General features: G+C 27.4%; 3 protein-coding genes across 5 annotated transcripts in view; 2 read left to right on the top strand and 1 right to left on the bottom strand.

Moving 5' to 3' along the window:
* Nucleotides 1-635, top strand: part of LOC145752411 (protein FAM227B-like) — a 28991-nt gene extending 28356 nt beyond the window's left edge. The window contains exon 15 of the mRNA XM_082568693.1: nucleotides 191-635. Within this exon, the coding sequence (XP_082424819.1) occupies nucleotides 191-271 (81 nt within the window). The 3' untranslated portion in view covers nucleotides 272-635. The remainder of the gene's footprint in view (nucleotides 1-190) is intronic.
* On the bottom strand, nucleotides 423-4975 carry LOC145752412 (glycerol kinase-like). 3 transcript variants are annotated; one of them, XM_082568696.1, is made up of 15 exons: nucleotides 4795-4975; nucleotides 4642-4715; nucleotides 4433-4539; nucleotides 4216-4293; nucleotides 3981-4060; nucleotides 3646-3783; nucleotides 3246-3422; nucleotides 2974-3009; nucleotides 2638-2829; nucleotides 2225-2303; nucleotides 1961-2142; nucleotides 1708-1846; nucleotides 1255-1392; nucleotides 1059-1142; nucleotides 423-576 (listed from the first exon to the last, which is right to left on the bottom strand). In XM_082568696.1, the coding sequence occupies exons 1-15, from the start codon at nucleotides 4855-4857 to the stop codon at nucleotides 566-568; spliced, it is 1578 nt and encodes a 525-aa protein (XP_082424822.1). In that variant the 5' UTR covers nucleotides 4858-4975; the 3' UTR covers nucleotides 423-565. The 3 variants fall into 3 exon arrangements, with proteins under 3 accessions (XP_082424822.1, XP_082424820.1, XP_082424821.1); XM_082568694.1 differs by lacking the exon at nucleotides 423-576 and having other exon boundaries at nucleotides 626-1142; XM_082568695.1 differs by lacking the exons at nucleotides 423-576; nucleotides 2974-3009 and having other exon boundaries at nucleotides 626-1142.
* Nucleotides 4976-5243: 268 nt separating this feature from the next.
* LOC145752410 (apoptosis-resistant E3 ubiquitin protein ligase 1-like) lies at nucleotides 5244-12284 on the top strand. The gene is made up of 19 exons (XM_082568692.1): nucleotides 5244-5398; nucleotides 5645-5759; nucleotides 5936-6035; nucleotides 6148-6286; nucleotides 6596-6715; nucleotides 7000-7181; nucleotides 7406-7577; nucleotides 7684-7796; nucleotides 8073-8219; nucleotides 8615-8692; nucleotides 8876-9017; nucleotides 9248-9375; nucleotides 9836-10057; nucleotides 10143-10322; nucleotides 10501-10626; nucleotides 10779-10908; nucleotides 11099-11244; nucleotides 11362-11543; nucleotides 11674-12284. The coding sequence occupies exons 1-19, from the start codon at nucleotides 5395-5397 to the stop codon at nucleotides 11774-11776; spliced, it is 2529 nt and encodes an 842-aa protein (XP_082424818.1). The 5' UTR covers nucleotides 5244-5394; the 3' UTR covers nucleotides 11777-12284.
* The last annotated feature ends 186 nt before the right edge of the window (nucleotides 12285-12470 follow it).

The following is a 12470-nucleotide window of genomic DNA, read 5'->3' as shown; positions in this document are numbered from 1 at the left end:
TATTTATTAAATAAATGTTAATATCTATTTAAATTAATATTTTATTTTTTCCTTACTAAAAAAATTGGTATATGTTAGTTTAACTTAGGGTCATATCTGAATTTTAACTGCATTAATTTAATTTTGAAGACGATAGGTATAAAAATTATTTGACAAGACAAATTTTTAATGTTAATATTCTTGTTTTTAGTTGGAAAAAGGGTTACATAGACCTACCAATTATGCTGGCCCGAAACAATCAAACATAACTAAAAAAGAAGAAAGTCTGTAAGCCTAATGTTCCTTATTTTTTTATTAATTAAAAATCTATTATAAGTGAAAATTATAACCTAACTGTGAGAATTATAATGGATTTTAATTTTTATAGATTATCTTTTTTATTTGTTTTACCTATTTTAATAAATTAGTTTTTATTTTTAAGATTAGTTTGGTGAAAAAATTAGTTTTTGTGTTATTTTGATTAATCTTTAGGTTAATTATTCATGCGCAAATTATTATTTAACTACTCTCCGAAATAATGACGCTGTCGTTTAGCTCTCTAGCGCACATAAGTGGTTGAAAAAAGTCACTTTTTGTCTAACAAAATAAAAATATTAATTTGTTTATTTTTTTCACCCAACGGGAAGTACAAACATTTAAAAATTGCATCATTTAAAATTTACGTCACAGGGTTAATAATAATAAAAGTAAAATATAAAAACTCCACCCAAACAAAAAAATAATTGTGTAAAATATAATCAACCATGCATATATAAGCGGCAGGGTTACTTGAATTTGTGGCACAATTGTCTCATGGTATATGTGCCACAAAATTGCTTGCATTTGGTACAACACCAGTTTGAGGTAAAACATTTTTTTTTGGTGAAACTATTTTACCAAAAAAGCAGCCATTTTATTATTACCACTTTAAAATTGCCTTTCCCCAAAAATTTAAACTAAATTATAAACTTTTTTTGATCATTTTTTGGCCAATGCTAAAAAGAAAAATGAAGATAGCAAGAAAATGGCGCCAGGTAAGGTCCACAGTTGGTTTTGGTTTTCATTATTTGATGTTTTACCTGGGTTTGCATCAACACTAGTGGCAGCATAATGCCAGCCGATGGATTTTTGGACAGCTAGTTTCCATTTCTTGTACCTTTCCTCTGCAAAAAAAGGCAATTTTAAATATCATCAACTTTCAAATACAAAATAAATTTTATTTTTTCTGGCTAAAATTTAAAAAAAAATTTAATTAGAATTTTTTGTTTTTCTTACCATCTTCTATAACAGAAGGTTGAAATTTCTCAAAAGTAACAGAAGTAAGATCTTCTTTTTTCAAACTCCAAATTCCCTTTGCTTTCCCAGCTGCCATTGCTGCCCCTAATGCTGTGGTTTCTGGCATTGAAGGTTTCACTAAAAAGGTAAAATAAATAAATTTTTACTGTACTTGAAATGATGTAATATGTCAAAGTATGAATTTAAATATATTAGGGTATTTTTTTAAGCACTAGTTAATTGCTTGCTCTATGCTGTGATATGGTCACAACTATTAACTAATTTTTGACCATTTACACCCATACCACAAATGGCCTTGAATTTTATAGGGGTGCATTTACTGTTTGTGATATATTGTTAATGAGTTTACTATTTAAACATTCTGTTGTTATATCATTTATTTTTACACAATATCAATAGCTAAACTAGTGACCAGGTGTTGTGGTTACTTACATACAGTACATCCCAGTATATCAGCTTGTAGTTGCATGAGTAAATGGTTATTTGTCATACCACCATCAACTTGCAGGGTTGTCAGATTAGTTGTCTGTTCTCCCATGTCACATGCATCCTCTTGCATGGCTTCTATTATCTAAAAATTATTCGGAAACATTAAATTTTAAGTTTTGAAGTTATGTGAAAGCAGAATTTAAATTGCTTAAAATGTTTAAAAAAAAATTGTAAAAATGTTTTTGGCAACACTAACCTCCCTAGTCTGAAAGCAAACTGCTTCGAGTGCCGCTCGAGCTATATGAGCCTTCGTGGTCCACTGAGTAATCCCGCATAATGTGCCACGAGCATCGGAGCGCCAGTATGGCGCATATAAGCCACTAAATGCCGGCACAAACACAATATCACCTGAGTCACTCACTTCGTTCGCTAATTTCTCTATTAAAAAAAATTTAAAAAAAACATTGTAATTAATTTATTGCGTTTTATTTTGCTTAAAAAACAACAACATTAGACTTACCTATCTCAGCACTTTCTGTGATGATTCCCAAGTTATCTCTCAGCCACCTAACTAACCCGCCAGCAACAGCTACAGAACCCTTTATACAAAATATTTGGTTGTCATTAGTTTAATATAATAAAACAGGAGGTTATTTTTTTGCTAAAGTGTTTGTTAAGGTATTATTATACTTGTGTTATATTAGAAGTTGTCTGAGTTGGTATTTTGTTTTTGGTAAAAGTTATTAAGTAAAAGTTGTTGCAGTTATTGATTTATTTTATTACAGTAATTACAACCTCAATTAAGTAAATGAGTTTTATTGATTAACTTTACGATGCTTTTTGAACTTTGCAGGTCACATGATCAAGTATAATTTATTTTTGCAATGTTTTTTTTAAATTTTGTAACACAAGGAAAATAACATTCAAACCTACCTCTAATGCATAGTGAGTAGGTTCATCCTGACCTAGTTTATAAGCCACAGTGGTAAGCAAACCATGACCAGATTGAACCGGTTTTGTGCCAGTATTTTGCAGCAAAAAACAACCGGTTCCGTAAGTATTTTTCACATCTCCTTTGCTAAAACAAGTTTGTCCAACTAAAGCAGCATGTTGGTCACCTAAACACTAAAAATTTTTTAAGTTATAGATTGACAATTATATAATTTGTAGCCTTAATTTATTTAAAAAACACTATTTAATATTTAATTCCAACATTCATTTTTTGCAGGAATTTTTATGTTATATTATGTGTTATTAAATTTGGCATACCCCGCAGATTGGGGTTCCCTTTAAAGTGCCATCAACCTAAAAAACAAAGTTTTATTTCTTATATAACTTATACTAACCTACCAATGAACATCTATAATAAATGTTAACTTATTTATAAATATATTGATAGAAGGAAATGACAGTGGTGGGCATCATATACCTTAATTAATAAAGTGATTCATTAGTTAGTTGGTGACTTCTTTGTATTTGTAAACTATTAATTGCATGCAATACCTTATCTAAAATTAAATTTTGGTATTTTAATTATTTACAATGTCTCCATAATGTTCAGCACTGCTTCTTATTTCTGGCAAAACAGATCGCGAAATGTCAAAAAATTCTAATAACTCTTTGTCCCACTCTAGTGTCCGAATATTACAGAGCATTGTCCGAGAAGCATTTGTGACATCAGTCACATGTTTACCCCCTGATATTCCTCCTGTCATATTCTAAACAGCAAAATTTTAAAACATAAAATGGGTAGTAAAGAAAAAAAAAAAAATTTAAAACATAAAATGGGTAGTAAAAAAAAAAAACGAATTTGCTGTTAGAAATATTGGCCTTAAACTGCAACATTTTTAACTTTATAGTTTGCCTAGTAATTGAGCAAACTTTTGTGTTTTTAATGTAAAAAGAAATAAAGAAGATGTTCTTAATAAAAAAGTATCTAACCCATAACAACCAAGTATCTACTGTCCCAAACAACATATTTCCATCATCAACCGACCTTCTTACATCAAGTCTGTTATCCAGTAACCAGCGGAGTTTAACAGCTGAGAAATAAGTGCTTATAGGTAGCCCACAATATTTCTAATGAAAAGTAAGGTATATTAATTTGCTTGAAATGTATAGTTGAAAATTTTGTAAATTTTTTTTGCATTTTGAAAAAAACTATATAAACACTTCGGAAATCCTATAAAAGATAAAATATTGAATAAACTTTGGTTGTTCACAGTTGTTTTTGATTGACGGTGTTAACTGAATTAGAAGGTGTTAAAAAATTGTACCTTGAGATAATCTTGACTTTTGTTGGGTGTTTTAGCAACCAATTGGTCTACTGTTGACTGTGTTCTATTATCACACCAAACTAAAAAAGAAATATAAAATTATGCGGGTTTTTTAAAATGAAACCTTTGTTCCTTTTTAAGACAACAATAGATTTAAAGTTGACCCACTTATTTTGTTAAGTTCGTATACAAACAGATAAGCATTCTAATTTGTTTACACATTTGTTTATTTTACCAATAGCATTGTGTAAAGGTTGGCCAGTGTTTTTGTCCCATACTACCGTTGTTTCTCGCTGATTTGTTATTCCAATCGCTGGAAAGAATTTTAATTTAAAACATTTTTAATTACTTTAAATAATTAATTGATTCAATTATTTTTTAATTAATAATTTATTCTTTTAACTACATGACTTTGTTAAAATTTTTTACAACAAAATTAAATTAAGATAGACCTTGAATGCAAGATTTTGAAATGTTCATCTGCTCAAGACTTTTAACAGTTTGATCAATACATTCATAAACTGTTCGTAATATTTCCATGGGATCCTCCTCAACCCATCTATAACACAGTAAATGACATTTTTAACAGGATATAAAAATAATTCGTTTATTTTTTAAGTTTTCATAAGCAACGTTGTTCAATTTATGTTTAATTTCTCACCCTTCATTTGGGAAAAATTGAGTTAATTCTACCTGATGATATGTCACTAGTTCTGCCGTTTCAGCATTAAAAACCTAAAACATAAATACATTAGTGAATAAATAAATTTACATTGCATTTCAGAGTAACAAAACGTTTAAAAATCAAATTTACCAAAAATCGTGTACTGCTGGTTCCTTGGTCTACAGCTCCTATTAACTTCATATTTTCCTCCATTTTGTACAATATTTACAACAATGTTAATAAAACCTTGCCTGGGTGCGGTTTGTTGGTTCAGTAACTGCAAAACTCCAGGAAATTTGCAAGCAAGAAGATTTTTTGTTTTTACTTTAAATCTTCTTTCTAAAAGGTAAACAAACCAAACTTTACGCGCCATTGCGTCAGGTTATATATAGTTTATCCTCAATTTTTATACATTTTTGAACATACCAAAACGAATTTAATGCGCTACGTACTGCTCTAAAAGTGCTAAAGAACTAATAAAATCAATAAAATTAAACTGAATAATAAAATCTTATGTAAATATTAGCTAAAAACAGTTTAATTGTTATGTCTGCCGTCTCTATTTACATAAAACAGATCACATGAAAAACGTGATAAAATAGAAATAAACAAAAAGGTCGTTCGTCATTTAAGGTCGTAATACCTAATGAGGAACTTTACAGGAAAAGCATATATGTAACTGTGTAGCCTATTAACCAAAGTCAATATGAACAGGAATTTTAAACTATAACCTACTTAAGAGACTTAAAAATGGGTAAGTTAAACATTTACTTAATGCTATTAAACGATTAACATTTTATAAAAATCATTGCAAACATTTAATTTGTTTGTTTTCTTTATTTATTTAAAGTAAAGAATGGCACTTTAAACTGATGTTAAAACAGGATGTAATGTCATGTTGTTGACAAAATTTGACATGATTTATAAAATTTTGTAAATTTAGTTACGAACAAAATATTTTTTCGTTATTTTTAATTAATTATGGATACATTATGGTTAGTTATACTTATCACCATTTCTGTTCTATCTGGACTTTTATTATCAAAATGGATTTACTCTTATGCGAAAAAAATCTTATCAAATGCAACTAATAAGGCCGATGGAGATATTATTAAGTAAGTGAAAGCAATAAAATTATTTTAACTTTATTAAGTTTGCGAGACTTTAAGTTAATTTTTGATTAAATTTATATTTTATCGCTGTGTTATATGTTTTTTTTCGGTATATTTTCAAACCATTTTTCTTCTTTAAAAAGACAGTATTTATATTTTTAACAAATGTTTTTGTGAAGGTATATAAGAGGAGATTATTTGGATTTAACAAAATGTAAAGTGGATTGGAAATGGACTGAACCAATTGTAGTGGGAAAAACTGTAACTTTCATTGTCAACGTAAGAAAATCTTTTTTTTAAATATTGCAATACACATTTTTGTTTAAATAGAATTTTGAATAATTTAAGGTTTGCAGAGTAATTGTATTCACCGATGTTATTTGTATTTTAGTTTCACTACAGTAAAGAAACTCCATACCCAATCTCTAGTAATGAAAATATTTCTGTAAGAATTTTAACACATTTTAATGACGGGGATTCAAATACAATTGCCTTTGCAAAAGAGTTTGTTAAAAATACAGCAGTAGATGGTAAATGATAATTTAATGTTTTAATAAAAGTATTAATCATAGGTTTTTATGTATAACAACTTTATGTTGACTATGTCTTTTGTTCTTATACAAAACACAACTTTGTATAGAAATAACCTATAGAATTTTTTAGAAATTTATTTTTGCACTTTGAACTTTATTGTTTAAAAATATATTGCATCAAATTATGTGATAATTTGTATTGTTAATAAACTGTATTTAAAAATATCTGCCTACCGATGCCTTTGTTCAATATGATTCATTTAAGTATTAAACAAAACATTAAAGTTTAACAAAGTGTTAATTTAGGTATCTCAAATCAAGTAAAAATTTCATTCACTGTAAGAAAAAGTGGATTTTATAATATATTTGTCGAACATAATAACACTGCAATTGCTCACAGCCCTTTTATGAAAGAATTTAAACCAGGTTGTTGTTTTGATTGGTTAATTCAATTACTTGTTGTTGTAAAAGTTTATAAACTTATGATTAATGACTGCAGGCAATACACTTTTGAACAGTAAACAGTATACTATGTTAGACTGCTAGCGTATACAAAATTTGATATTCGTTCATTTAAATAAAAAATATAAATAATAAGGTAAAATACCAGAAAAACAAACTTGTTTATTTATTAAAACTTTTTTTTTAAATAAATATTTAATTCTAGTTACAAAAAATTAATTTATTCATTTTAATTATGACATCACAAGCTCCATTGTCACCTGACCACACTGCATTAGTCCGGCCTGGTCACTCAGGCGTGTCCATCATCACAATGACTCATGAAAGGAATCACCGAATCATGATCGATCCACGTGATGAGTATATGAACAAATGTCTTCATGGGATGGACTTGTTCGATTTGGAAGAAAAATTTAACCTCAGAATTATGGTAAAAATATAAAAAAATAAAAAAATAAATAATAGACATTTTACATTTATTTAAACCAACTAAATAACAATAAAACAATTTAGATTATAGTTTTATGAAGGCTATACGAATTTAGAATAAAAATTAGTTCTGTAAAATATTTGTTAATAGTAAATAAATTTATTATTTTTTGTTAAAAATTTTTTATGTTTTTTTTTTATTGTTAAAAAAACTATATTTTATAGTCGACATCATCAACAGACTATCCTCCTTATACATTCACAATACACGCAGACAGAAAAACTCAAAGATTGACGATGGATATTGTTGTTTATAAAAGTGGGGCTTACCAGGCCTCACTCACCTATGAAGGAACACTTGTAAAAAATGGAATTTTTGAACTGTTAGTACTTTCTGGTAAGCACTTTAAATGTAACATCAGCATAAAATAATGTTTACCGAATTTTTTTAATCGTTATATTGTTTAATTAATTGCTTACCCTTTTTTTCCCTAAATGTGTAGGGGCAGAGTTTAGTGAAATGGAAAAAAATGTTGAAAAAAAAAACCTGAATATTTGGTTTGAATGTCGGCTTTTAAATTATCAGGAAAATGCTGTTGAAGAGAAAGTTACAAATGTAAATATAATAACATTTTATTAAAGTTTGTGTTAATTTGTATTGTAATCTATACCCTATGTAGTAAAACATAATGGAAATATAAAAGTGAAATAAAGCCCATAGGGAAGCTTTTTAATCAGTATAATTAAATGTTATGGTAAAATATAAAGAGGTGTATATAACAAATACAACGAATTAAAACAATTATTATTTATAAAAAACTACCCTTTTTTGTTAAGTTTTAAACTATTTGCAATTTGATTTAAAAATAAATTTGTTTAAATATTTTTACAGAACAGTAGTACAAGTTCAAGAAACCGTGCCAAATCGATCAGCGATGTTTTTACTTTTCCAACTGTTCAGAATAAAAGAAGTCGATTTAAGTCTACTACTCACTTAACCCATAAAACTAAAAAAGTTTTCTGTTACATTACTTCCAAGGTAATAATGTGGAAAAGTCAATTTTAATTTGATTTGCTTTTTCGTAAGGACGATCAAATTATTTGAAATTTAATTATTAAGTAAACGTTTGATAAGTTTTATATATTCAGTTAAATTTTAGATAATTTTAAAAATATTTTTTTTTATTCGATTATAACTTTTTAATGCATTTGCAAATGGTGACGATATATTTTCTCCTTTGGTACTTAGTAATAATCCTATTTTAGGTTTTTAATCTTGTTTTAATCCAACTTAATAAAGAAATGGGTTCAAATATAAGTAATTGGTTTTTTAGTTTTCTTTATATGTATAAATCTTTTATTTTTAAGTTGAGTTTTTTTCACACATTTACTGGATAACTTATTTTAAATTAAAATCTTAATTTCTTTTTACAGCAAATAATAATTCGTGAATACTTCTTGAAAATTTTCTACAAGAGAATCTTTACTTTTCGCGTTAGCCCAGCCACAAAGGTAAATATTAAATATTGATCTTATAAACAAATAACACATTTATTTTACAAATGGTTTTTATTGAGTAATAGAAGCTTATTCGCACATTTATTTACACATTCAGTCAAATTTTTTTGTTTTTTATATTCGATAAATTTTAAAAACTTTTAACATAAGCTTAACTATTTAAAACTTTGAATTTAGTTAATATTCGGAGATTATAATGAACAGTTAGACCTTCCAACACTTATAATAAGTGATGGTTTACAATCAACTGCTGTACTTGCTTGTGAAAAACGTGACCTTCTGGCAGCTACCTTTACTGGCATTATACATCAAAGAACAGGTTAAAGGGTTCAAATTAAAAAAAATTACTCAAAAACAATAAACTATGTTGAATTGGACTATTTTTATTAATAGGGTTACTTTAAAATAATTTAGTTTATTGTAATAGTTTATTGCCATATTTTTGATTCAATTTTGTTGTATTAAATGTCTAATAATTTAGTATGTTTTTTAAATTTTATGCCATAAAACTAAAAGTTGTTTGTTTAAAAGTTTTAAATTTTGTTTTAGGTCGCTCCGAATCTTTTGACGAGAAAGTGAAATACTTTTATTCTGAGTTAAGATCTCACCACAAATTATCAAGATATTCCCGAGATTCTAAAAAGTTGGATATTGACAGAACTGATCTTCTTAACAGTGTAAGTTAAATCCTTTATACTTCATAAATTGTTTTCTTTTTTAATTGGCTGTATTTAACCAAAATTCTTTTGATTTTTACTTGAGCTTTTTGTATTGTGCTTCTATAAACCGGCAGCGTGGTGTAGTGGTACGAACACTTGCTACACCACACATGAGGTGGTGGGTTCAATTCCCACTGATCTCATGCTGTAGCGCCCTTGAGTAAGGCGCTATCAACGGTATGAACTCCTGCTGAGCCAGCACTTAATCAGCAGTATAATTATCAATTATAATTTATAATACTCCAACATGCCACATGCAACTCGAGACTGGGTCGGAGTAACTGATGTTACTTTATGTTTAAGTTGCGCATTTGACTTTCCCACATCGAGGATACAAATATATTTTAAGCAATATTTCAAAATCGCACTATAACTTACATTTTTAAAATAAATATCAAAATTTTGTTTCGTTTTTTAGTCAATAAAAGCTACAAAACACTTCACAACTTCGGATTGGACAAATGAATTTATTATCACATTCAAAGGAGAAAATGGTTTAGATTGGGGAGGTTTAAACAAGGAGTGGATTCACTTGCTTTGCACAGTCATGTTTGGTGCTAAACCGGGGAGTGAAATGGGAGATGGAACAGCTGGGGGTAATGGAATGTTTAGAAGGTTAAAAGATGACCCGCAAGCTTTAGTAAGTTTTTTTTTTTTAATATTTATTAAAAAAACTTTGCTATTTTTTAAATGCATTTTAAAAATTAAAAAATATTTTGTTTTAGGTACTACCTTCTTCAGAAAAAAGGTCTGGATTTAAACCAAAATATTATGAGTTTGCCGGCAAAATTGTTGCCAAATGTTTGCTTGAGAGCGCCATTGGTGGTGAAAGTTCCCGGCAAGTAACAGCAACTTTTGCGAGAAGTTTTCTGGCTCAGATAATCGGCCTTCCTGTTGCTTGTATAGTATGTTAAATTTTATTGTTTTAAATTTTTTGTTATTTAATTAAGTAAAACTTTGAAAAAAATAGGTTAAAATAGTTGATTTTAAAATTTAAACATATAATAGGGGATTGTAGGATTTTTTTTTAAAAAGTTTTAGAAATTTAATTTCTCTAAAACTTTAAAATAAATCTTTTTTCAGCATTTTGAGAGTGATGACCCTGATTTATTCACAAGCAAAATTACTTACATTGTAGAGCATGATGTTGTCGACCTTGACTTGACCTTTACTGAAGAAGAATATAATGAAAATGGAAATTTAACAGGGGTCAGAGTTCAATCAAAAAAACTGCAAAAAATATTTTAGAAATGCTAAAATTTAAAAAAATATTGATAATTAAAAGAAGTTTATGTATTTTTTCCAAATATCACCTTTTTTTTTCGTTTTTTGATTTTAAACGAAGCCTATTTTTTATGTAGGTTGTGGATTTAATACCAGGAGGTAAAAACATTAAAGTAACAAATGACAACAAACTAAAATATTTGAACAGAATGGCTCAATATAAACTTTATGAATCAATTAAACCAGAGATGGAAGCTTTTAATAAAGGTTTAGTCTTTAAAAACTTTTTAAATTTCTTTTAAATGTAGTCCAATATTCAATTTTTTATGTGAAATTTTTGGCATTTTTTTTATTGACAAAAATTAGTCAAAAATAACGACCATCAAGTTTAGTTAAAGTAAAGTTTAAAATTAATATGATCTTTTAAAATTTTTTTTGTTTAATTGTTGATTTTTAGGTTTATATTCCATGGTGCCTGACCATTTGTTAAGTGTATTTGATGAAAATGAGTTAGAGTTAGTTATGTGCGGTTCATCCAAAATTAATATCGAAGATATGAAACAACATTGTGTCATGAATGAAAACAGCACAACGTTCTCTACTGTAAGTTGTTTTCTAAATAAATCTACTCAAACTTTCCATTTTTTTTACCTTTTTGTATTTGTAGATGTTGAAATAATGTAATTTCTAAAGAAAACTATTTAAATTTTTACTTTTTAGACTTTGGAATGGTTTTGGATTGCAGTTTCCAGTTTTAGTCAAGATGAACTTGCTCGATTGCTTCAATTTACTACCGGTTGCTCACAACTGCCCTCTGATGGATTCGCTTCACTCAAACCTAACTTCAAAATCTCCTTTACTGCGGGGTATCATATTGGGGGCTTACCCACCGCCCATACTTGGTCAGTAATTTAGAAAATTTTTATTAAATTAACTTTTTAAGGAGAAATTTAAGTTAAAGTTTACTAAATTTTTGTTTTTTGTTTGAAAACATTGTTTTTAAATCCCAAACTTATTGAATTTTTGATTTAGTTTTAATGAACTTTGTCTTCCGCTTTATGAAAGTTACGAAGATTTGCACAAAATGTTAAAAACAGCAATTACTGAAGGCTCTACCGGTTTCGATCTAGTTTAATTTTAAAAATATTGCCAAAATATTATGCTTGGTTTTGTAGTGCAATTTAATAAGCTAAAAGCTTTAATCAGAATTTGTAGATAATTTATTGATGAAAAAATAAATATGTTTTTAAACTTGAACAATTGTTAAAAAGTTTTGAAAACTAAAAACTCCTTTAAACAAAAATATTTATAAAAAAGAATGGGTGAAGCTTCGTGTTTTAGTAAATGGTTAATGTGTTTAAATTTATCGTCTTTAACAGTTCAATTTTTTTTATTTTCGTTAACTCTTTTAATTTGTAGTAAATATTACAAAATTTGTAAATAACTTTGTTTAGTTTTAAAGGTTTCTTGTGAAGGTAAAATTGTTAGAGTTTATATTTTTATCATGTTTTAAAATTTGTGCGTTTATACAACAAAGTTCTTGTATATGGAAAACTTTAAAGTTTCTGTTTTTTATTTAAATCCTTTTCTTCCATAGTTTATGTTTAAGCACTGTGATATTATTAGTTAATAAATCACATTTTGCCGAATTTGTTTATTTTTTTTAGGATTTTTATGTTAAATTTTATTAAGGAAGGCAAAGGTCAAACGTCGTTTCCTATTGAATATGACGTAACAAACACGTTTTGAAATTGAATTTTAAACGAACAACATTTTCTAAGTTTTTTTAAATAATTTATAGATAATTAAATAAACGTAAATATTTATAA

This window comes from Corella eumyota, chromosome 5 (assembly GCF_963082875.1).
Source record: "Corella eumyota chromosome 5, kaCorEumy4.1, whole genome shotgun sequence".
NCBI lineage: Eukaryota > Metazoa > Chordata > Ascidiacea > Phlebobranchia > Corellidae > Corella > Corella eumyota.
Note: the sequence above shows the minus strand (reverse complement) of the source record. Positions and strands in the feature narration are given on the sequence as shown.

Coding starts and splice junctions, on each gene's coding strand:
- LOC145752412 (XM_082568694.1), bottom strand. CDS start 4,857: ATGGAGGAAAATATGAAGTTAATAGGAGCTGTAGACCAAGGAACCAGC. Junction 3,784..3,980: donor AAAGTCAAGATTATCTCAAG/GTACAATTTTTT, acceptor ACTTTTCATTAG/AAATATTGTGGGCTACCTAT. Junction 1,393..1,707: donor TATACTGGGATGTACTGTAT/GTAAGTAACCAC, acceptor TTACCTTTTTAG/TGAAACCTTCAATGCCAGAA.
- LOC145752410 (XM_082568692.1), top strand. Junction 7,182..7,405: donor AATTTAACCTCAGAATTATG/GTAAAAATATAA, acceptor TATATTTTATAG/TCGACATCATCAACAGACTA. Junction 10,909..11,098: donor GATGGAAGCTTTTAATAAAG/GTTTAGTCTTTA, acceptor GTTGATTTTTAG/GTTTATATTCCATGGTGCCT.